Source organism: Aquila chrysaetos, chromosome 1 (genome assembly GCF_900496995.4).
Source record: "Aquila chrysaetos chrysaetos chromosome 1, bAquChr1.4, whole genome shotgun sequence".
Lineage (NCBI taxonomy): Eukaryota > Metazoa > Chordata > Aves > Accipitriformes > Accipitridae > Aquila > Aquila chrysaetos.
In genome coordinates, this window is record NC_044004.1 from 256,006 (window position 1) to 278,595 (window position 22,590).

Below are 22,590 nucleotides of genomic sequence, written 5' to 3' on the forward strand. Positions count from 1 at the left end.
CCTCGTGGGTCTCCAGCTGCTCAGCAGGCAGAGGGAGATGTGAAAAGTGAGGCAGGGAGGCCATGGGCTGCCCTGCAGTGAAACGGCAAGCTCTTTCCGCAGATTTAAACCCAAATGCTGCTTTCACACAGGCCCCCAAATCTGATCCAAAGCTGCTGCTTCTCCAAAGTCTCTTCTCCCAAAGCAAACAGCCCCAGCGAAGCTGTCCCAGGGGTGAGGGGGGTTAGGAAGGTCCCGCGGGGAAACCGGCTGGCCCCCAGCCTGCCCCACTCCGCTCGCCTCCGGCGATTGGGAAAAAAAATAAAAGTTTCAAAAAAAAAAAAAGTACTGGATGTAAAACTTTAACCAATAATGTGGTTTCTTATGGTTTCTAATGGTTAATAAAAGTCACGTCCTGCCTCCTGCCTCCTCCTCCTCCTCCATCACCTTCTGGAACTTTGGCTGAGCCCCTCTCCCCCACCACTCTCCCAGTACCAGCAGTCTTTACTGGGGTGGCTTTACTGGGGGGGGTTTATTTTGAAGCCCACCGTTGCCTGCTCCCCCCGTGCATCCTCAGAGACACCCCCCCCCCCCCCCCCCGGAGCACACACACTCCGAGATAGCTCCGCTACCCCAACCCGCCCCCCCCCCCCCCCCCCCCCCCCCCCAGCAGACACAGGGCTGCCCTGGCCACAGACCCCCAGCCCTACAACCACCCACCACACCCCACATGAGACCCCCCCCCCCCCGACCCTGCCCTGCCTCTGCACGGTGCGGGGGGGGGGGAAAAACCACCTCGCAGCCAACACGGAGCCGCTGCCGGCGCTGCGGGAGGGGCGGCCGCGACGGGCCGGGACCGGCTGGGACCGGGGCCGGGGGGGGGGGCGGTGGGTGTTGGTATAAAACCCCGGGGGCCCTGCCCCGGTCCCAGCCCCGGCCATGGCCGCTACCAAGGTGCAGGCAGCAGCCCGGGAGCAAGCCCTGGCTCTCAGCCGCGACTACAGCGGCAGCCCCAGGCTGAGTAAGTGGGGGGGGTATTGGGGGGGGGCACCCCGGGGTGGCAGTGGGGCAGACAGGGATGCAGGGTCTGGTGCCCCCCCCCCCCCCTCCGTGCCCCCCCCTCTCCTTTCTTTGCAGGCAGAGGGTTCTGCCTTCACTGCCGAGACCCTCGGAGGGAGCGCAGGGGCTGGGGGTCTCTCCGGGGAGGGCCCTGGTGAATGTTGGGGGGGGGCTGGGGGTCTGTCACACACCCTCCTTCTGGGGGGCTGCAGGGGCTGGGGTCTCTCGGGGAGGGCCCTGGTGGCTGTTGTGGGGGGCTGGGGGTCTGTCACCCCCCCCCCCTTCTGGGGGGCTGCAGGGGCTGGGGAAGGTGTCGGGGTCCCCCCCCACCCCAAGGGCTGTGGGGTGGGCGCTGGGCTGCGGCCGGTCTCGCAGCGGTGCTCCTGGAGCCCCTCCTGACCCACCGCAGGGGTTGGGGGGGGGGGGGCAAATCGGGTCAATACCAGCCCCCTGAGATGGGGGAGGGAGGGACGGACCACCCATCCCCATTGCTGTTCCGAGTCCTCGCCGGGTGTCCGCTGCCCCAGCGTGACCCTCTCCCCAGCCCCAAAATGGGGCAGTGCTCCTGTATGCGGGTGGGGGCCCGGCCAGGGCGTCCTCGGGGTCAGCCACGCATATGGGGGGGCTGGGGGTGCAGCCGGGGCGCACAGCTATGCTCCCGGCTCCGTGCCCCGTGTCCCCGAGGGACGGGGACTCGGGACTTGCCGGGAAGGTGTTTGCCAAATGCGGTATTTCTCATGGCTTCTCCCGGCACGCTCGTGTGCCGGAGCCTCCGAGGACGGCCGCGTCCGTCGAGGGGACGTCTGTTTGTCCGTCCTGCCAGGACTGTGTGCTGCGCCGTGCGGGTCTCCCACGGGTGCCGGCAGCTCTGTCCTTCCCTGTGCACCCTGGCTCGCAGCAGCCCGTGGGATCCGCGGGCAGCACCGGGCTGTTGGCTCGACGCCGGCACCCGCATCCCACCCTGACCTTGGGGAGCCAGGCATCGCACCAGCCCCGCATCTACGGGTGGGCTGTGACCCCCCCCCCCCCCCACCAGCACCCCGGCCCCCCGGCACGGCAGGCTCGGAGGCATCAAGGACGTTTGCTGTCACCTTTGTGCCTTCGGTCCCCGGTCAGGACGGCTGGAGGGAGCTTTGCTGTCACCTTCCTCGCCCCGAACCGGGTGGCTCCGGGCTGGCACAGTCCCGGCTGCACCCTCCCGGCACGGCTGAGCGCAGCCGGCTCTGCCCGGCCACCCGCCTGTGTTTGCTGTCAACAGGGAGGCAGGAGCAGCCACCCGTGGGTGACTTCTCCCCAGTTCATACTGGGCGAGAGCCAGCCCTTGGTCCGAGGAGTGGCACTGGGTGACAGGGAGCCAAGGCTGTTTCTGGTCGCGTTAGAGGCAGGTCCTACCCTCCCCTCGGGCTCCCTGGCCAGATCCTGCAGGCACAGGATCTCGTTGCTGCGGCCGCTTCTTCGGGCACCCATGGGAGACGGTTTGCTGGGCTGGGAGAGCAGCTGCCCCCGGTCGTCTGCCCGGAGGGTCCCGGCTTCGAGGGGTGCCCCCCAGAGCAGCCCCCAGTGAGCCTCTGTGCAGCCTCTCTGCCCCAGCCGGGAGGGGACGGGGCAGGGACCCCGGCTGGCACCCACGGGGTGGTGGGTTGTCCTCCCCAGGTTCAGCGTGTGGCCGAGCTCCCGTGGGGTCTCCGTGGGCTTTCCCCTCCCTGGAGCTCTCAGCTGGACCCATCTCGATCCAGCATCCTGGCACCCGGCTCCTGCGCTCTTCCTGGCTTTTCAAGGCAAAAAATGCCCATTTTCAAGTTTCTTGCTGCCTGCCATGACCACAGCGAAGTACTTTTATTTTAGAGGAAGCCATGTTTTGCCCCCCCATCGCTTGGCACCAGGAGCTGCAGGGGCAGTGCCAGTTTTGCCAGGCTGGCTCTGCAAAGCCAAACCCCCAGCAGCCACATCCAGGCTGGGACAAAGTCCTGTCCCGGGTGTCCCGTCACCTCCATATGTCGGAAAGTGGTGGGAGAGGTGTGTGTGAGGAGCACAGGACCGTAACAAGCCGATGCTCTGTAGCCCAGCGTGCCAGGGGGAGCTGGAGGGGTGGGAGAGGTGGGTCCTGGAGCGGGAAGGGAACCCTCGGGACTGCCCCGAAAATGTGCAGCAGGGTGAAGGTGAGGGTGGGAGCTTGGAGGACGGACTTCAGCAACGTGGGAGAGCTGGGAGTGTACCTGGGGGTGACATTTGGAGGGGTGTGGGGGTGGTATATGGACCCCCCCCACCCAGCACGGGGGAGGAGGCAGTGTGGGGCTGAGGGCTGCTGAGCTTCTGGACGGTGCCGTGCCACGTGGGCGCAGCGTGGCAGGTCCGGGTGGCGCGGGTGTCTGCACGCCGTGGGTATTGCCGGGGATGCCAGGCTGAGCCGGGCACTGCCCCTGCACCGGGGAGGTCTCTGGTGCGTGCCGTGGCGTTGGCTTCCCACCCCGGCGATGCCACAGCCTCTCGCCAGCCCGGCCCCATGGGGTCCCAGTGTGGGGTCCCAGCATGGCACTGGGCACAGGAGCACCTGCGCAATTCCCAGCTACAGCCCAGCACCCTGACCCACAGCCCAGCGCCTGGAGCCGGGGGGAACCGGGGGGGAGCCGAGCAGAGCCGGGGACAGGCAGGGTTGGCTGGCAGGAGCAGGCAGAGCGCTGCCTGCACTGCTCTGCTGGGGCTGGCTCTCCTGAGAGGCGGGAGAGGTATTAGCAGCTGCTTCCCAGCGCTGCGAATCCATTAGCACAAGTGAGTGGAAGAAGCACTTATCACCTCCTGGCCTTTGGCTTGACCCATCTTTACGAAAAACAACCCAGCGAACGATGCCGCTGCCCGCACGTGGGCTGGGGGCTGCTGCCCGCACTGGGGCTCGGTGGCCGCTTGGGCCGAGTGGGGTCCCCCACCACCTGCCCCACAGCCCGGCACGGCCCCACGGCGCAAGCACAGCCTGCGAGCGGCTCGAGGGCTGAGATGCATGGATGGGAGGATGGAGAAAGCTGGAGGTCGCTGGCCGCAAGCCCGTGCGGTCGCAGCCCGGCAAGGGGAGTTCGGTGGGGCACGTCTCCGCTTCTCCTCTGCCATATCCCGACCTGCTCCGTTAGCCGTGACGCTCGTATCCTGCTGGGACCGTGCGCTGGGTCCGGGCATGGTGCCGGCGCTGGGCTGGCCCCAGGTGGGGGACGGTGCCTTTGGGAGCTGTGGCTGGTGGGGTTTGGGACAGGGAATTGCTCGCTGGGGACACGGGAAGCAGGAGGAGAGGAACCAGGGAGATCCCCAAGCCCTGGGCACCCCGACACGTCTCTCCTTGGGGGCTGCTGCTGGGCAGGGGCTGGGTGCTGAGCCTTGCGGGGCTGTGTCAGGCTGTGTCCTCAGCCCAGGTCCCCCCAGCCTCTGTGCGGGAGCCGTGGGGTGCTTGGGCAGGAGCGAGGGGCTCGTGGGGCTCAGCACCGCGTCGCAGGACGGAGGAGCATTAAATTGTATGCTTTCTTTGGTTTCTCTGCCCTTAATACTCCCTGCCTTGCCCAGCAACTTGAATTCAGTTTCAGGTGGAGGAGCCCGTGGAAGGTGTGAGCTCCTTACGCCCATTTCCTAAGTGAAATTGGATTTTTTTCATGTATATACGCACACGGGCTGCCTGTGCCTCGGCAGAGGGAGGTTTCTGGTGATGGAGAGCTGGGCTTGCTGCTCCCACGGCCCTTTTCCCATCTCACAACTAACCAGCTCTGCCAGTGCCGCGGCATCCCGGCGGTGCAGACTCGAGAGGGTCGTGGATGACCCGGAGAAGACACCGGGAGCCTGCGCTGGAGCTGCCAGACCGCTCGGAAGCGGAGCTGGGCTGACGTCCTCGTCGTGACTATAGGAGATGGCGGCCGCCATGGGTTCGTGGGGATGGCGGAGGGGCTGGCGGGTTCCCGGGGGCTGCAGCCGTTGCGTGCCCACGTCCCGCCGCTGGCCGAGCCCGGGCGGGCTGGCTGCGTCTCTTCCCCGTGCTCCAGCCCCCGGCTGCGGGAGCCATCCATCCTCCCACCCCAGTGGCAGCATCCCCAGCACCCCACGGTCCGTCCCGCCAGGGTGGGATCCTCTGCCCCCACGGCGTGGCAGGATCCCCCAGCCCCACAGCTCCGCTCTCCATCACTTCTTTCGTCTCGGGGCCATCTCCTCCCCTCAGCCTCTCAAAAGCCCTCAGCCCAGCTGGTGCCTGCATCGCCCGCCCGGGGCCGGGGTCTGGCAGCCCCGCTCCTCGCCGCCTGCCTCCCCCCTCCGCCTCTCCAGCCCTGTTTTGTCTGATAGAAAATGCGACAGCAAGCCCAGCAATTTTTTTTTTTTTTTTTTTTTTTTTTTCCTTGGGTTGGCTTGTTTGGTTCACGCTCGGCTGGTCCTGCCATTCTTTGCCTTTCCTCACATGACGTGCAGGTGTGTATGGGAACCCTCGGCCGCCGGGCCCTAATTAGTGGCATAGAGTGTGACCCCCCGCCGGGCTTTTCACCGGCTCTGCCGGGCTGGGACAGGCCGGTGGGTTTGACAGCGCGGCACAAAGTGACACATGGCACAATGGGCAGGTTGCGGAGGGGGAAAGCGGTCACTTAGGGACTGTCGGAAAAATCCCAGGATGGCCACGGGCTGCCGCGCTCGCCGTCCGGTGCAGGATGAGGCCGCTGGGCGATGCTGGCTCTTGGTGTGGTGGGGGGACTCGGGGAGGGACGTCCGTGCGGATCCTGCCGTGCCCGGAGGATGGGTCACCACCGTGCCGATGGGGATGGGCATGGGCATGGGCTGAGCGGGATTTTGAGCTCAAAGTCGCCCTCGGGGCCGGATTCGTGCCCCAGCGTGGAAGCTGGGCTGTGGCACCTCAAGCGTCGGCGTGGCCCAGCATTTGGGGTAAAAACTAGGCACGTATGTGATGAAACGGTGAATGGCATCTGGGGCGGGGAGGATGCGGGACGCATCCAGCCTGGTCAGGAGCAGCTCATGGCCACCCTGCGCCTTGTGCTTAGCAAACGCAGACCCCTCTGCCCCGCGGGGTGTCCGCTGCCCGTCGCCGTGGGGTGCCAGGCGTGGGGCAGCGCGGCGGGACCCCCACCCCACGCCTGCCAGGTGTGAGCTGGGGGGGGACTGGAGACCCGTCCTGGTGCCCCAGGGTGGCTCAGGACCAGCTCCGGACCTGCTGAGACACCTTGTCATCCCTGTCCTTGCTCTGAGCTGGAGGGGAAAGGGTTTGGGGGATTTTGGGGCTATTTATCAGTCCCGTTTCCTATCTTTGCTCCAGCTCGGTTCCCCTTCAGCCCGCTCCATCCCGTGCTTCAGCCCACGCGTGGGGCTGAAGGTGGGAGAGGTCGTCGGAGGCTCCGACGGCTGCGTGCGAACCCCGGGTCTGTGGTTTGGGATAAGGGTTGTGCAAAGCCCCTCGGATGGCGAGCGGGGATGAGCATCGCTCGCCGCACAGCCCCATCCTAGAGGCCGAGGCGACCATCGCGATCGAGGCGACCAATCTATCCAAAATCAGCCTCCATCGCTTCCGCGGAGAAGGTAAATCCCCTCGGCAGGTTTTTGCCAGCTTCCACGCCGCGACCGGGGCTGGAGGAGGACGGGACCGGTGTTGCATCCGTCCTCTCGCCGCCACAGGCGACGGGTGCTGGGACCACCGGCCCTTCCGGAGGTCGGGAGCGAGCCCCCGGAGCACTTTGGAGCAGAGCCCTTAGGCGTGTGTCAGGTCGGGGAAGCCGGCGGAGATGCCCGGGCAGGGGCAGGGGGCTGGGGAGGGCAGGACGGGTGAGTGGGAGCAATTAGCAGCGGGTGTAGTTGGGTCGGGTCCTCTTTGTCACCGGGGGCCCTTTCCCCCCCCTCCGGCCGCCCGCGGTGGTTAGTAGTGCGTGAGTGTCAGGGCTAACGGAGATTGCATCTGACAGGAGCTGTGAATTTGGGGCTGGGGGTGTGGAAAGGCCAGGTTGAAAGACTTTTCTTTTCTCTTGGCCCCTCTCCCACTGCCTCCTGTGCCCCCCCCCCCCGCCATTCCCCCGGCCGTGCCCCCCGGCAGCCTCCCGGCCCGACCGGCCACCGCAGCCCACCCACCCCGCCGCTCCTCCCCCCCGCTTGTTCATAACAGCTCAACGTCTTAATTATCTGAATTAGTGCTTTCCGGTAGCAGGGGCTCCCCGTCCTTCCCCGTCCCTCTCCTCCTCTTCCTCCTCCCTGGTCCCCCTCCCCAGCCTCGCACCCCTTTGGTGGGCTGTCACTTGGTGTTCCTGTCGTGATTTCCTTCTCTGTCGCGACAGAGCACTTTGCACCGCAGAGATGGGCGCGGATGAGGGGGCTGGAGCGATGCAACAAATGCCGGGCAGGGCGGCTCCGGCGCCGGCTCTGGCTTTGCCGCGGTGGCCGGGGCTGGCCGGGTTTGGGGCAGGGCAGGGGCTGGGGGGCGAACCCCTGGGGCTCCCCCATTTGCGAAGGCGGGAGCTGCGGGTTCCTTTGTAGAAAATGAGAAATTTTTGCAGAAAAATCCCTTGCGTGAGATTAATTTTTTTCATAGCTTCGGCCAGGGCGTTGTTTTTCCTCGGCACGGAAAGGCAAGCCAAAGCCAAAGAGAATCCTCCAGGATGGCTGGCGAGGCGAAGCTCTTGTGACTTTTGTAACGGGCTTTTCAGTGGAAATGGTGAAGAACAGGGAGCTGTGGAGCAACATTTTTTATCACCCCCCCCCATTCATTTCTCCATGACCAAGTCTGGCTGTCCGTCTGTCCATCCTCTGGAGGCCGCGTCTCCAAAAAGCCTTTTCTCGCTGGGAAGGTGGCCGAGTGCCGGGCCAGGCTGTCGGAGCTGTGGACCCTCCATCTCTGGAGATCTTCAACCCCCCCTCCCCAGATGGGGCCCTGGGAGCAGCTCCAGGGGACCTTGCTTGAGCAGGGCTTGGACCAGAAGGTCTCCAGAGGTCCCTGCCCACCTCCACCGTGCCGTGACGCTGAGAGCAAGCCTTGGATCATCGTCACCGGTGTTGGAGGTGACGTTGCAGGGCTGTGTGGCCAAGCCCAGACCCTTGGGTTACATTTCTCCCTCTGTCCTGGAGGTGGTGGTGGTGTTGCCACCACCCCACAACCTGTCCCCAAAACAAAGTCATGACGGGGGAAGAAGGGGATGCGGTGACAGCAGAGGGCAGCTCCTCTGCAAACAGACTGGTGTGGTTGGAGAGGAGCATGAGGGAAAGCCAGGACTGAGACCTGGCTCTGCCAGGGACCCCCATGAGTCTGGGTTGGGGAGCCTTCCCTGCCTCAGTTTCCCCATGAGGAAATGAGAGGAATAGTGCTTCCCTCCCTGAGCGATGGCTGGAGGGCAATATGTTATTTAAAGATAGGTAGATGGTTGGTTGGACGGAAGGATGGATGGATGCAGAGCTGAATGAATGGATGGATGGATGGATGCACGGAGTGATGGATGGATGGAAGGATGGGAGGATGCGGAAGTGGATGGGTGGGTGGATGGATGGGTGGGCAGATGGATGGATAGGCAGATTGCTTGGCCGATGATCCAGTGTCACAGCCACAGGGCACCAAGCGGTGCTGCCTGAAGGTCCGATGCCCTCAGTGGGAGAAGACAGCCTGGTGCAGTGGAAGAGAAGCCAGGAGGGTTCCAAGGGGGCCGGCAGCCATCGGGGCTGGTCTGGAGACCACCATGCTGGGGGCCGAGGGACGAGCCCCGTGGCCCTGTCCCACGTGGGTGGCTCCCCGACAGCTGGGGCTGCGGAGGAGAAGTGGGGAGAGAAGAAAAGAGCCCAACAAAACCTCCCTGGGAAGGGAAGCAGGCAAGGCGGCAGCGGGTATTTGTGAAGGAGTTGGAAAGGGAAATAAAAGGCAGAATGGTCACTTTGGGAATAAAGGAGACAAAAGGGAGGGAGGTTGGCGGTGGAGAGCCGGCTCCTGGCGTGCCAGCCCCCCAGGCTGCTGAATGGGCGACCAGCAGGAACTGGGCGTAATTGGGTAACGGAGAGAAGGCTAATTGCAAAAATGGCAGGGACTACTGGCACCGCCAACGTCTGTGCTGGGGCACGGGCCGGGCGAGGGAAGGTGGATGTTGGGGGCCAGGTTGTGCTGTGGGGGGTGATGCCGTGCTGGGCTGTGGGGTGGCCAGGGATGGGTGCTCCCAACATGGGATGTGGCCGGCGAGGGGCAAACGGGACCCGTCCCCCAGAAATGAAGTTCCCGGAGCTGGTCTGGCTGGGGTGCTGAGCAGGGCTCCTGCACCCACCAGCCTGCGCCGGCATCACCAGAAGGGCGACCGGGATGCTGCGGTGCAGGGACCCGCGTCCCACTGCCGTGGTGTGGACCACCCATCCCTGCAGCCGGCGGGAGGGAGGCCGGCGAGCTCGCCAGCTGGCCCGGCCTCTCCAATCCTATTAGGATCATGAGTAAATCAGAGAACCCGGTGCGAGAAGAGAGGGCAGAGGGATGAAAGGGGCCGGTGGGGTCAGCAAAGCCAGGCCCTGCCATGGCAGGCGTTACGGCGTTTGACACATCGGTAAAATGATCAAGGACCGGCTTAGAGCCGGATCAGTTCCCCAGCACCTGCACTCGCCTGGGAAGCTGCTCCCGACCCTCGCGCTCCCCGGCCTCGGGGACCTGCTTCGTCTCGCTGGGCTCCTACACCGGTTGATCCCCGTTTGTCATCCTTGTGCTTAACGTCCCAGGTGCCTCCCCGCGGTCTTCGTAGTCGCTTTGGAGAAATCGCATCCCCAGCACCCTCATTACCTCGCCCGAATGCAGTGCCGTGCGAGTCCCCGGCACCCTGAGGTCTCATCCTGAACCGCGGGGTCCCAAGCCAGCATGGCAGTGCCACGCTGCAGGCGGGACCAGGCAGGGTGCTCGGACCTCGCCTTGGCGATGGTGGTGGCCCCGAAAGCTCGTCCTCCTGCTCAACAGCATCCAGCTGGGGTTGTCCATCCCGGCGTCTTCCCTGGGGACAAGAGGTGACCTCCCGGGCTGCCGTGGTGCGAGGGCAGCTCCGCTGATGTGCTGCCGGCTGAAGGCAGAAGGGCAGCGGGAGATGGCAAGGGCTGTGCCCATCGCAGGGCGCCTGGGCTGCTGTCTCTGCCCGTGGCCGTGGTTTTCGGAGGGTGAACTGTCTGTCCCCGGGCTGTGGGCAGGGTGTGCGGACAGGTCCGTAACGGCGGGGCTGGGATGGTGGAGGATCTGCTGTGGGGGAGACGGGGAAAAGCCTGGCGAGATGGGGATGCCTTGCTGGGAAGGGAACTGGGACCTGCAGAAGCTACTGGAGCGGCCAGCAGGTCACGGGGCTGTGGTGCCACTTTGCCGAGGCAGCTGTGCCACCGGGATGGGGTTGCCCAAGACTGGGATGCTCTCCTGGTGCAGCTCGGGGCCAGGGAGAGCTGGGTGGACGGGGGGACATTGCTCATCCTGGGTCCAAAAACTGCCGGCTGTGGTGGCATCCCCGGTTGTGGCATCCCTGCCCAGCGCCTGGGGGCACTGAGGGAAGGCGAAGCATCCCCCGGGCCGGCGTGCCGTGTCACCGGGCACGATGGCAGAAAGCCACCCTGGAGCAGAGCCATGCCACGGCAGTGGGGAGGGGGGGGGCACGGACCTAATCCTGCCTCAGTGGCTCTGCAGGCAGCATTTGGTGGGGGACGGCGGCGGGGGGGGGGTTGCGAACCGGTGTCCCTCGCGGTCTGGATGGGGACGAAGGAGGCACTAGGATGTCCCTGGGTGGTGGGGGGGGTCCCACAGTGGGAGAAGGCGGGGGGTGACGGCCCCATTTTTGGGTGGAAACTGCTGCCCTACATCTGCGCTGCTCACGGCCCCGAGCCCCGCTCTGCTTGGGTGGGATGTGGCTCTTGCGCCTTGTTAATCTGGTTTTTTTCTACAAAAAGTCTTTTTTATGGGTTTGGGGTTGTTTGTTTTTTTTTTAAAGCAAAATACTGGTGTAATGAAAAACTGTGCTTGGAAAGGAGAAAATATTGACTTGCAGAAAGTCTTTCAGTTTGCTGGCCAGGGTAGGCTGCTGCACTCCTGGTTTTGAATGTCCTTCCTCGCTGCACGGTTTTTTTCTATTTAAATGTTTTATATGAACCAAAATTAAATTAATGTAAGTAAAAGCGACATTTCCTGCAGGACGGATGTTCTGGGTCTCCAGGTCAGCAGCCGCCAGTCGCTCGGTCCGTAGCTAGGATAAGGAACGGGATAGCAGGAAAGGATGGCGCTGGGGTGGGACGGATCCTGCCCTGCCGAAGCTGCTGCTCCCCGGTGCCTGCGGTTTGGGGGTGGCGATGCCGGGAGCGGGGTGGGAGCATCCATCCCCGGCTCTGGGGGCTAACGGTGTGTCCTTCCCCCCCCCCCCCAGCCTACAAGACGGTGTGCGGCGTCAACGGACCCCTGGTTGTGCTGGACAATGTGAAGGTGGGAGCCCGTCTGCCGGCGGGTGACAAGGGGACCGCTGGACGGTGTCGCTTTGGGCTGCGCGGGGACCACCGTGCTGTCCCTTGCCCGGCCCGGGGCTTCCCAGGTGGGGAGGGTGCAATGGGGGAGCACGTCCCCTGTCCCCTGGGCTGTCCCCCTCCTCTCCAGGGTCCCTCAGCCAGCTCCGAGCTCCCTCCCCTGGAGGCGGCTGGCAGCAGAGCCCGTGTGCCAGCCCGCACACGCGTGTGGGCCGGCAGGCGTGCGTGCTCGCGTGTGCAGAGGCACGGGGACGCGTGCGAGCGTCACGGGTGGCCGTGTGTGCGTGCCGCCCTCCGCTCGCCCCGCGTCCCCCAGCACCCAGGCACTCGCTGTCCCCTGTGTCCCTCTCGGAGCTCCAGCTCCTGTCCCCCGCATCCCTGCCCACACTCGGCTCCATCCCTGAGCCCGGTTTGAGCGAGACCGCAGCACGAAACGCCGGCTCAGCCCGTCCCCCCCCAGCACCGGGTGGCATTTTGGTGGCACCCCTGGCTCTCCCTGCTCCCGGAGCAGTGGCTGGGTTCACTCGGGTGGGCTCGTCCCCGCGTGGCCCGGCTAGCCGGGACCCTCCGAGGGGTTTTGTTGGCCGGTGGCTCGTTTCTATAGCCCCTTTCACACCCAGCCCGGCAGGATGGAAATTAATAAGCTCAATTAAAGAGCCGGACCGTGGCGGGTGTTTCCTTCGCTTTGTTGTCCTTTATGCAAAGGTCTTTACAGAAGAATTAAAGTCCAAAGTTCACAGTGCCGGAGCCAGCCCCGGTGGCTGGGAGCGAGGAGGAGGAGGAGGAGGAGGAGGAGGTGGAAGAGAGCACAGACTGTGCTGGGCAGGCAGGGTGGGCAGGCGTGCTCGTGGAGCAAACCCCCTTGGACGTTGTCCCTGGAGCAGGATGTGTCCCTCGGCCAAGGGGCTGCGGAAAAGTCCCCTCCGTCCGCCCCGGGGGTCCCGGCTGGGTGGGGGGCCAGGGCTGTCGGTGGCGTGAGGTGGTAGCAGCGTGATCCCTGACGTAACCTTTCACAGCTCGGGGGATTACGGGGGATCTGGGGGTTCCCTGGGGTCTCGAGCGGCACCGGCAGCCCGGGCTGCTCTGTCCTGCCGTGTCTGGCAATAGGGGGGTCCCCAAGGAGTCCCCAAGAGATGCCACCGTCTCCGGGGGGTTTATCCAGGGCTGTGGATGCGCTTTGGCAGGCTCTGAGACGCTGCTTTATGCAGGTGATGGGTCGGTCTGCTTCTGGTAGGGAAAGGGGTTTGAATTTGTTAGCTGTCAGGCTCTAGGGAGCCCGGTGTGTCTGAGAGCACCCTTGGGGTGAGGGGGGCACCCTGCAATGTTGGGGAAACTGAGGCACAGAGCGGTGCCACCGCCTGGAGCAGGCTCCGGGATGGGGCAGGGGCGGGCAGCACCTTCCCCCCCCCCATGCCCCCTCCTGCCTGGGCTGGCGGTTCTGCCTGTATCTGCCTGGCGTGGCAGGCGCTGCCTGTGCCAACTGCATCAGCTGCTGAATGCCCCCCGCTTGGTGTTCGGTGGCTGCAGAGAGCCTGAACCCCCCGACCACAGGAGGGGAAACTGAGGCAGCGCTGGCAGACAGGCCCGTGCAGGCAGGGCTGGCGGGCAGGGGCTTCAAGGGGCGGTCTGGGGGGGGGGTGGAGAGGAGCCCCCCCGTCCGATCTCACCCTGACCCCGTCCCTCCAGTTTGCCCAGTACGCCGAGATCGTGAACTTCATGCTGCCCAACGGCACCAGCCGCAGCGGGCAGGTCCTGGAGGTGATGGGCTCCAAAGCCATCGTCCAGGTGAGCCCAGCGTGGTGGGGACGTGGCGGGACGGGGAGGGGGGGACACAGGCAGGCGCTGCATGGCCTGGGGCTCTGTCCCGGGGCTCTGTCCCCCTCCAGCGGTGGCTGTCACAGCCAGCAGAGCCCTGCCGGGCTCTTGTCCCGGCTCTCCCAGGCTGTAGGACGGGTGTCCTGGGACAGGCGGTGTCCCGCGGTGGGGCTCCTCGCTGGCCCACGGCCCTTCGGCTGGAGCACGGGGAGCTGTGCCAGGGCTGGCGGTGCGGCACCGGTGGGGATGGAGCTGGTACCTGCTTAGGGCAGGAGCATCTGGGTGCCAAAGCCAGAATGACGATATCTGCGCGGCTTCAGCAGGGCGCAGGGGTCTGGACGTGGGTGAGACCCCGTGCAGGGTCTCTGTCCCGCTGTGCCCGTCCTCCCCTTGCCCGTGTCTCCACTGGGGAGAGCCCAGCTGGATGATGCCACAGCTTCCTCGGGATCCCTCATCCCCACGTCCTCCCCACTGAACTCCCTGGGCTGCCTCCCCCTCCATCCCGGCAGGAAAACTTAGGACCTTTCATGCCATCACCCCACGGCCACCAGCCCTCTGCGGGGCTGGGATGGGGGACAGCCTGCCCACTCCGGGCACCCCGGGAACCCGCTGCCTGCCCCCCGAACCGGGGCAGCCAAGGAGTGGGGTTTCACCCATGAGCACCGGAGCCATTTGGGGCTGTCCTGCCCAGTTAGCCTGGGTCCCCTTCTGCCCAGGTCCCCCCCCCCTAATCAGCCAGCCCAGGGCTCGGGGTGGCCGCACAGCCGACCTGACCGGGTTCTGGCTGGCGAGCCGCCAAACCTCGCTCCTCTAATGCCGCTCGGACCTCTGCAGCGCCCTTTTAATCCTATTAGGGAGTCAGCCTCGGGAGAAAAAAAAAAAAAAAAAAAAAGGGGCGGGGGGGGGAAGGGAAAAAAGGAGCCTTTTGCAGAAACAGCTTTGTCAGGGGCTGACCTGCATGCACCTGCACGCACCCGGGTGCTGCGGCCATCACCTGCCCTCGTGCCTGCCGGCATCCCCGCCAGCGGGTGCTCCTGGCTTTCCCAAGCCGGTTCTTCTCCCAGGGGCCACACGGCTCTAATTAAAGCAGCGATCTGGAGGTTAATTAATACAAATGGTGTCAAATATTATACCGATCAAAATGCCTTTGGTTTCCCTGCCCTGCCCGAGGCCCTTCTGCTGTGCTCGTCGCATTAACGAGAGCGTGGTACCCCCTTCCCTGCTCCCCCCTCCCCCAGGCCAAAGCCCCTCAGAAGGGAGTTTTCTTAACCCCGGGGTCTCTCCCCCTCCTTTATCACCTCTCCCTGACAAGATTTTTGGGTGAGCACAGATCACGTCACCTCCCCACGGAGAGCCTGGCTGCCCCCCCAAGCCCCCCCCCGCTCTCTGCGCCCGCTAATCCCTGCTAATTGCTGCCCACCCGCCTCTTGCCCCGGGGTCTCCGCAGGTATTTGAAGGAACATCTGGGATTGATGCCAAGAAGACCTCCTGCGAGTTTACCGGGGACATCCTCCGGACCCCAGTTTCTGAGGACATGCTGGGTAAGCCCAGCCCGCTGCTGAGCCCCGACACATCTCGGTGCATGGATGGTGGGGTAACCCGTGTGTAAGCAGCTAGAGTGGGGGGACAGGCAGTTTTGGGGGTGCTGGGGTCTCGGGCTTTAGCTCTGCTGCTCCCAGGGACTGAGCACATCCCTGGGCACGCTCTCCAGTGCCAGAGGAGTCACATCCAGCATGGAGAGGTGGTGACAGTCACCCTCGTACAGGGCTAATATGTCCCCTTGGGCCCACTCTGCCCAGTTATCCCACGAGAAGAAGCCTGGCCTGGACTGGGAGAAGGTTTCCCGCGTCAGGACAGGCAAACTCCAGCCTGCGGTCGTGCCGTTAGCGCTCTCATTACCTCGACCTTAGGAGAGCTGGGGGCTGCCCAGCATCTTCATCATCTGTGCTAAGCCCTGAGACGTGGCCAGGCATGAGCACGAAAAGGGGACCGGCCACCCCTGTCCCCACGGGGACACCCACCCGGGCAGACCCGGGTGCTGGCAGACCCCCATGACCCCGAGCAGCTTCCCCTGAAGCCGTTCAAGCCCGGTCCCGGCCCCTTGGCCCCCATCCCAGCTCCTGAGGGTCCTACGGCCCCCAAACCAGCCCCCGGCGGCTCGCAGGGGTCGCAGCGAGGGGGACGAAGGTCGCTCGGGGTCCCGGCCGAGGGACCTCGGCTGACGCACGGTATCGCTCCCCGGTCGGGGGGGGGCCGAGTGTCTCCTGCAATCTCCTTCCCGTCTCTGCCGGCAGCGTGAAACCCGGCCGGAGCCCTGCCTGCAAAGGGCAGCGGTAAAGGGCAGCCTGGCTGGGAGGGGGCAAGTGTCGAGCGCGGTACGGCAGCGCGCGGTGACGGCCGGACGGATCCCGGCTCCCCGGCAGCGGGGAGGGAGCCCCCCGCTCCTTTCCCAGGCAGGGTCCCCCTCTCCCCGTGCAGGGTCCGGGCGGGAATCCCCGCGAAAAGGGACGAGGGCCGAGCAGGGGGTGCGCGGAGTCCGTCCCAGGCTGTCCCCGCTGCTCCCCCAAGCCTCCCTGTCCCGTCTCGGGGGGGGTGTCCCCTTCCCCCCCTCAAACTGGGCCGGGGTCCCCCAGGTGTTCAGCCCCATCGCCCCTTCCCTCCCCTCCGCTGCTCTTTGTGCCGCGGCGCTGAATTAAAGCGGCTGCGCGCCGGCGAGACGTGGGTGCCCGGCGAGCGCCAAGGTTACTGACCTTTCATGCTCCGTGCTCCCGAGCCCCGGCCCCGCCGTCAGCTTGATCTGCTCTGACAACGGTGATGCTTCCCCGGCCCCGTCGGGGACCAGAAGAAAGTCCCACAGGGGCGGCAGCGGCAAGCGGGGGTGCTGGGGGGGGGGGGATGGCGTGGCCGGCACGCCGGCTTTGCCGCTATCGATCCCGTGGCTCGGAGCCGGTCGATGAGGCTGAGTGTGAACGGTGAAATGCAGCGGCTCTCTGGGAGCCTTGTACCCCCCGCCCCAGGGCTGGCATGGGGGGGGTCTCGGTGTCACCCCCGCTTGCACGGGAGCCGGGGACCCCAAGGGGGAGGTGATGGAGGGTGGCTTGGATGGCATGGGGAGGTCTCTGGGGACCCGGCCCCGTGTTTTGGCATCTTCCTGCCCCGGGGGCCGTGGCGTCACCCAGCCCGTGGGTGACACGCTCCCTGCCCGCCCCACGCAGTGACATGGGAACACCTTGTCCCCCGGCACGGGGGGCTGTGGGTGCCAACAGCCACCCCGGGTGCAAAGTCCTCTGCTCCTCACCCACAGACACCCAGCACCGGTACCCGCGTCCCCTCTGGGGCACCAAGAGGGCAGGGTAGCCCCCGAATGCCCCCACACGCCGCGGGGGGCTCGCAGGCAAACCCCCAGCAGCAGCGCAGACTTTCTGTCTCGGAAGCACTGCTGCCTGTCCCTGGGCTGCCTGCACCCGCAGAGGGGACCGGGAGCAGGATGGAAACCCTGCCCGGTGGCCGTGGTGCAGGCAGCTGCCTGCTCCTTGGGCTCCGCACCGGGCTGGTTCGTCCTCCCCGGCTGCTGCGTTCGGCAGGGGACCAGCGGCTCGCTCTCCTTGCAGGTCGGGTCTTCAACGGCTCTGCCAAACCCATCGACAGCGGTCCCCCGGTGATGGCCGAGGATTTCCTGGACATCAACGGTGACGGATCTGGGCACGGCGTTGCTTTGCCGGCTCCTTTCACCAGCTGCGGGTGATGCCGGAGGGTCTCTGGGGCAGCCCGGCATCTGGGGATAAAGCTGTGCCCTGATGGCCGGAGCAGCCCCGCGGTGCTGCCCCCAGCCCAGATCCCTGGGGGGGGGTCCATCCGTCCCCACTGGGGTGCCCCGGGTGGGGGTACAGGTGCAGGGGTGGTGGCTGGTGACCCCATCCCACCCCAGGGCTGGTGCTGGGTGGCTGCACTGGTCCAAGAGCGTGCTTCTTCCTTAGCTCCCGAAGCTCGTGTCTAATTCTTGGCACCAGCCGAGGCGATTCCTCCATTTCGGGGTGCCTCATTTCCCTTTCCTGCTCCAGGCCAGCCCATCAACCCCCACAGCCGCATCTACCCCGAGGAGATGATCCAGACCGGGATCTCGCCCATCGACGTGATGAACAGCATCGCCCGGGGCCAGAAGATCCCCATCTTCTCCGCTGCCGGTCTCCCCCACAACGAGGTGGGTCCCCGCGGGGGGGCCGAGCCCCCGCTGCAGCCAAGGCAGCAGGCGGAGGAGGAGGATGGAGGAGGCAGCAAAAGGGGATTTGGGAGGGCTGGAACCCATCTCCTGCATCTCTCCTCCTCTCCCTGCCGTGCTCTGGCTCCTTGCTTGGCTCTGCTCACCGTGATGGGCCAGACCCACCTTTTTGGGTGGCTGTTGTGTTCTCCGACACCCCCCCCCCCCCGCCACCAGCCACGCAGGGTGATGGGCTGGTGCATGCAGGGGAAGGGGAGCTCATGTTACCTCGTGCCTCAGTTTCCCCATCTGCATAGCGAGGGATAAAGCAAACCCTGGTATGCCAAGAGCAACGCTGGGGAGGGAGAGGTGATGTGGGCTGATGTGGGGTGCCCGAGCCCATGGGGTGGGGGGGGCCACAGACCACCCCGTGGCCCCATGAGCGCGGGGCCATGCCAGGAGGGCAGAGCAGCAGGCGCTGGAAATACCAGCCTGATCCACGGGCACACCGGCACGGTGGATGGGCAGCGCTGCCCCGGCCCCCCCCCCGCCGCCCCCGGCACAGACGGTGATGCGATGGGACGGAAAACCGGCCGTGACAGATCGGGAGCGACAGAGGAGGGTGACCACGGTCAAGTCGGGGCCCGGCACGACGGGCGCTGTGCCACGGCAAGGGGGCACGGCTGGCTGTGGCGGGGGGGAGACCCCGCTCCCCCCTGCAACCCATGGGGCTGGGTACCCACCTGCGGGCTGGGTGGGCAGCTGGGGGTGCTGGTGCCCGTCCTGGGATGCTCTCTCCTTCGCCAGTTCCTATTTATCCTACCTCCATCCCCTGCAACCCCTGCCCCTTGGGGTATCCTGGAGGGTTGTGGCCGCTCTGGGGGGGGGAGAAATTGGCCGCGGGCGCTGGCCCCGTGCTGCCCGCCTGTCCCTGTCCCGCTGCAGATTGCCGCGCAGATCTGCCGGCAGGCCGGTCTGGTGAAGAAGTCCAAGGACGTGGTGGACTATCACGAGGACAACTTCGCCATCGTCTTCGCTGCCATGGGGGTGAGTCGGTCCCGGGACAGGACAGCCCAGCCGACCTCGGCAAAGCCTGCTGGTGGGGAGCCCAAATCGCACAGGACGTGCAGGCAGCCTTGCTGCCACCTCCCTGCACCGCCTCGTCCCTCTCCTGCCTCAGTTTCCCCGTGCGTGAAGCCGCCCTGCTCCTGCTGACCGGCCTCTCCTCCCACATGGGCAGGTGAACATGGAGACGGCTCGCTTCTTCAAGTCGGACTTCGAGGAGAACGGCTCCATGGAGAACGTGTGCCTCTTCCTCAACCTGGCCAATGACCCCACGTGAGTCAGCCCCGTGGCTCCGGCATGCGGCTCTCCTCCTCCGCCTCCTCTTCCTCCTTCTTCTTCTCCTCCTCCTTCTTTCTCTTCTCCCCCTGATGAGGACCTGGTGTGCCTTGGGTGGATCGAGGTGCAGGGGCTGGTGCTGGGTGCAGCTGGGAGTCGTTGGGGTCATTAGGGTCCTGCCGTCCGTGGGAACCCCAAAGGCTGCGGGTCCCTCTGCTCCCCAGGGGCCAGCCCTGCTCCTGGGTGCTGCGAGCCCTGCCCTGAGCAGCAGAGGGGGTCTGCAGAAGCAGGAGTGGGGGGGGGGGCCATCCTGCACGGTGCTGAGTCCCTCGGGCTCCTTCATGTGCCCTCCCAGCACCCCCCAAACCTGCCCCTGCGCTGGGATGGGGAGCAGCCTCCAGTGTGGTTCAGTGGGGAGCACTGGGGGGGGGTACATACAGGCTGGGCTCTGCCGGGCACGCTCTGAACTGCCCCCACGAGTGCCCTGCCCCGCACACTGCTGGGCTGGGGGGACCCCCCGGGCAGGGCTGGGGGACCCCCCCTTGGCTGGGGCAGCCGTCCTGAGCCCCGGGCAGTGGGCAGCGATCGGGCAGGGGAGCCGGCACTGAACCCGGCCAGCTTTTGGGTCCCCATCCCTTCCCGCAGCGGCTGGGAGCCGACGCTCTGGGTGGGCAGCGGGTGCCTCCATCCTCCTCCCCGGCCATCGCCCAGTCCCAGCTCGGGGACCCCGAGAGCTGGGGTCCCCGGGGGGGGGTGCCCGGTCCCCCCTGCCGACAGCCTGGCATGCTGCAGGGAAGCCGTATGCCGAGTTCCAGGGATGTTCTGCAGTGGCGGGAGGAGGGCGGGGGGGGGGGGGGATGGAATTGGGATCTGGGGGTGCCCACCCTGTCCCCCTCGTAGGATCGAGCGGATCGTAACCCCCCGCCTGGCCCTGACCACCGCCGAGTTCCTCGCCTACCAGTGCGAGAAGCACGTGCTGGTGATCCTGACGGACATGAGCTCCTACGCCGAGGCCCTGCGGGAGGTCAGTGCCTGTCCCCCGGGATCCGCCTTGGTCCCCTGTGTGCTCCCCATGTGGCAGGGGATAAGGACTGCCCTGTTGGGGTGCCTGGGGTGCCCAGGATGCCTGGGGTTCCCGGGGTGCTTGGGGTGTTTGGGGTGCTTGGGGTGCCCAGGTTACTTGGGGCACTTGGGATGCCTGGGGTGCTCTAAGAGTGCTTGGGATGCTTGACCCCCCTCCCGGACTAATGCCAGCCCCCCCATCCCGCAGGTATCGGCAGCCAGGGAGGAGGTGCCCGGCCGTCGCGGCTTCCCCGGCTACATGTACACCGACCTGGCCACCATCTACGAGCGGGCCGGGCGCGTGGAGGGCAGGAACGGCTCCATCACCCAGATCCCCATCCTGACCATGCCCAACGATGGTCAGCAGCCCCGGGGGACAGGGGGGGGGTCCCTGTGGGGCGTGCGGTGCCACCGCTGTTCCCACACCGGGAAACCGTAGGGCTGGGAAATGCCGAATTGTTTCGTTTTGACAAGTTTTGGGGGAGTTCCTGGGATCCGTTGGGGTAGCGAAGCTTGCAGGGATGCTTTAGGGGATTTTTTTTTCCCACCAAGTTGTCCCACTGGCCCCCCCCCGCCCCGAGCTGGAGCAGAGTGCTGGGTTTCAGCCAAAGGATGTGGTTGGGGGGGGACTTAGACTTGGGGGGGGATGTGCAGGCACGGGTGTGGGGGTGCCCACGGGTGTGCGCACACACAGAGGCAAGTCTAAAACAGGCAGTTCTCTGTCTGGTGATGGGGGGAACCGGCTCTTGCTCAGGACCGCAGGCCGGTGCAGCTTCCCCGGGGCCGTGCTGCTCCGGCCGTCCCCCGGCATGGGGCACGGCCACGTCCCGTGCCCGGCCGAGCAGCCAGACCCGCTCTGGGGGTTCACACCACCCTGCTTTTCCCCCAGACATCACCCACCCCATCCCCGACCTGACGGGTTTCATCACCGAGGGGCAGATCTACGTCGACCGCCAGCTCCACAACAGGCAGGTTCGTTCCCGTGCCCCTTCCCAGCTCCGTGCCGCGGCGGAGCGGGGATGGATCCGGCACCGCTGTGCCCGCCGGCGTCACACGGGGCTGGAAACCACCCGAGAGCACCAGGATGGGGGGTGCCGAGGGCAGGGGGGGTGCTTAAATTGAGGGCAGCGGTCCCCTTGCCTGCACAGGGGTGTCCGGCGGGGCTGGCAGCGGGCGAACGTGGGGGTGGTCCCTCTCGCCCTGCAGATCTACCCCCCCATCAACGTGCTGCCCTCCCTCTCCCGCCTGATGAAGTCGGCCATCGGGGAGGGCATGACCAGGAAGGACCACGGGGATGTCTCCAACCAGCTGGTAAGGGCTGGGCAGGGGGGGGATGATGATGGAGGGGGGTGGGAGCGGGATCATTTATCCCTTCAAAGCCCTCCTCCCCCTGCTCGGGGCTGAGATCTTGGTGCTTTTGGCCATGGTGGACTCGAGCACTTATTTTTTGGCACCTCCTTGACGTGAGGGGGAGTTGGGGTAAGGGAGTGGGATGCTTTACCCTGGGAAGTGGAAAGTCCAGGGGATGCAAAGCCTCAAAGCGGGGGCAGAGCCGTAGCTTGTCCTGCTGCAAGAATCCCAGGCTGACAGCAAGCCAGATTTTTTCCATGCAGCGTATATTATTGTATATAATATAATTAAATATAACTGTGGACGCTGCGGACACCAGAGGGCTTTGCCTGCAAACTGGCCGAGCCCAAGCACGCAGACCCTGCTCGGGCTGTCCCCGCTGTGCAGCGTGACACAACCGGGCAGCAAACAGCAGAGCAAAAGCTGGCATTTCCCCGAGCCGTTCCCGAAGCTGGGCAGGGGGGAACCTGCGCTGCTCCCCCTCTTCTGCCTGCCCGGCGGGTTGCACGGAGCGTCCGTCTGTCCTGACGGCCGCCCGTCTGTCCCGCAGTACGCCTGCTACGCCATCGGGAAGGATGTGCAGGCGATGAAGGCGGTGGTGGGGGAAGAGGCACTCTCGCCCGATGACCTGCTCTACCTGGAGTTCCTGCAGAAGTTTGAGAAGCAGTTTATCACCCAGGGTGAGGCGGGTGACGGGACCCCAGAGGGGGTTTGGGGATGGGACCGGACCCCCAGCATCTCCCCGCTCCTGCACCTCCCTTGCCTGTATCTTTTCCTAGGTCCCTATGAGAACCGGAGCATCTTTGAGTCCCTGGACATCGGCTGGCAGCTTCTGCGCATCTTCCCCAAGCAGCTGCTCAAGCGCATCCCCGAGAGCATCCTGGCCGAGTACTACCCGCGCGAGGCCAAGGTGCCGGGCCAGGGGCCGGCCAGCACGGCCCTCTAACCCCCCCCAGCTCTGGGCTGAGACGGTCAGCTTTGGGGAGCAGCCTCGCCTCCCCCAAACCTCTATGGACCACCCAAAGGTCCCTCCAGTGAGGCTGGCTGGGGTTAGGTGCTGCGAGGTCGCAGAGGGCTGCAGGTCCTCGGCACCGGCATCCCAAAGCAGCGAGAAACCTCTTCTCCTTGCTCAATAAAACCAGCGTGGTCACCAAAAACCCTTCTTGCTCTTGCGCTTCCCACCGTGGCCGTTTCCTTCCCACCCCCGATCTGTTCCCATCCTCCTGCCTGCACCCTGCGGCAGCAGCGCTCCCTGCCCAGGCAGGCTGCCCGATGCAGGCAGAGCTCCTCGCCTGCCAGAGCAGCGGTGCGGGAAGCTGCCCAAGCTCCAA

The 22,590-nt window shown here is 65.7% G+C and overlaps 1 protein-coding gene across 1 annotated transcript; it reads left to right on the forward strand.

The window, feature by feature from the left end:
- Positions 1 to 11,230: 11,230 nt before the first annotated feature.
- ATP6V1B1 (ATPase H+ transporting V1 subunit B1) lies at positions 11,231 to 22,412 on the forward strand. The gene is made up of 14 exons (XM_030016811.2): positions 11,231 to 11,302; positions 11,400 to 11,455; positions 13,180 to 13,278; positions 14,756 to 14,849; positions 16,920 to 16,997; positions 17,370 to 17,509; positions 18,452 to 18,553; positions 18,747 to 18,844; positions 19,748 to 19,871; positions 20,118 to 20,268; positions 20,799 to 20,881; positions 21,116 to 21,220; positions 21,810 to 21,939; positions 22,039 to 22,412. Exons 3-14 carry the CDS (start codon positions 13,210 to 13,212, stop codon positions 22,203 to 22,205), a joined length of 1,341 nt encoding a protein of 446 aa, XP_029872671.1. The 5' UTR covers positions 11,231 to 11,302; positions 11,400 to 11,455; positions 13,180 to 13,209; the 3' UTR covers positions 22,206 to 22,412.
- Positions 22,413 to 22,590: the final 178 nt, after the last annotated feature.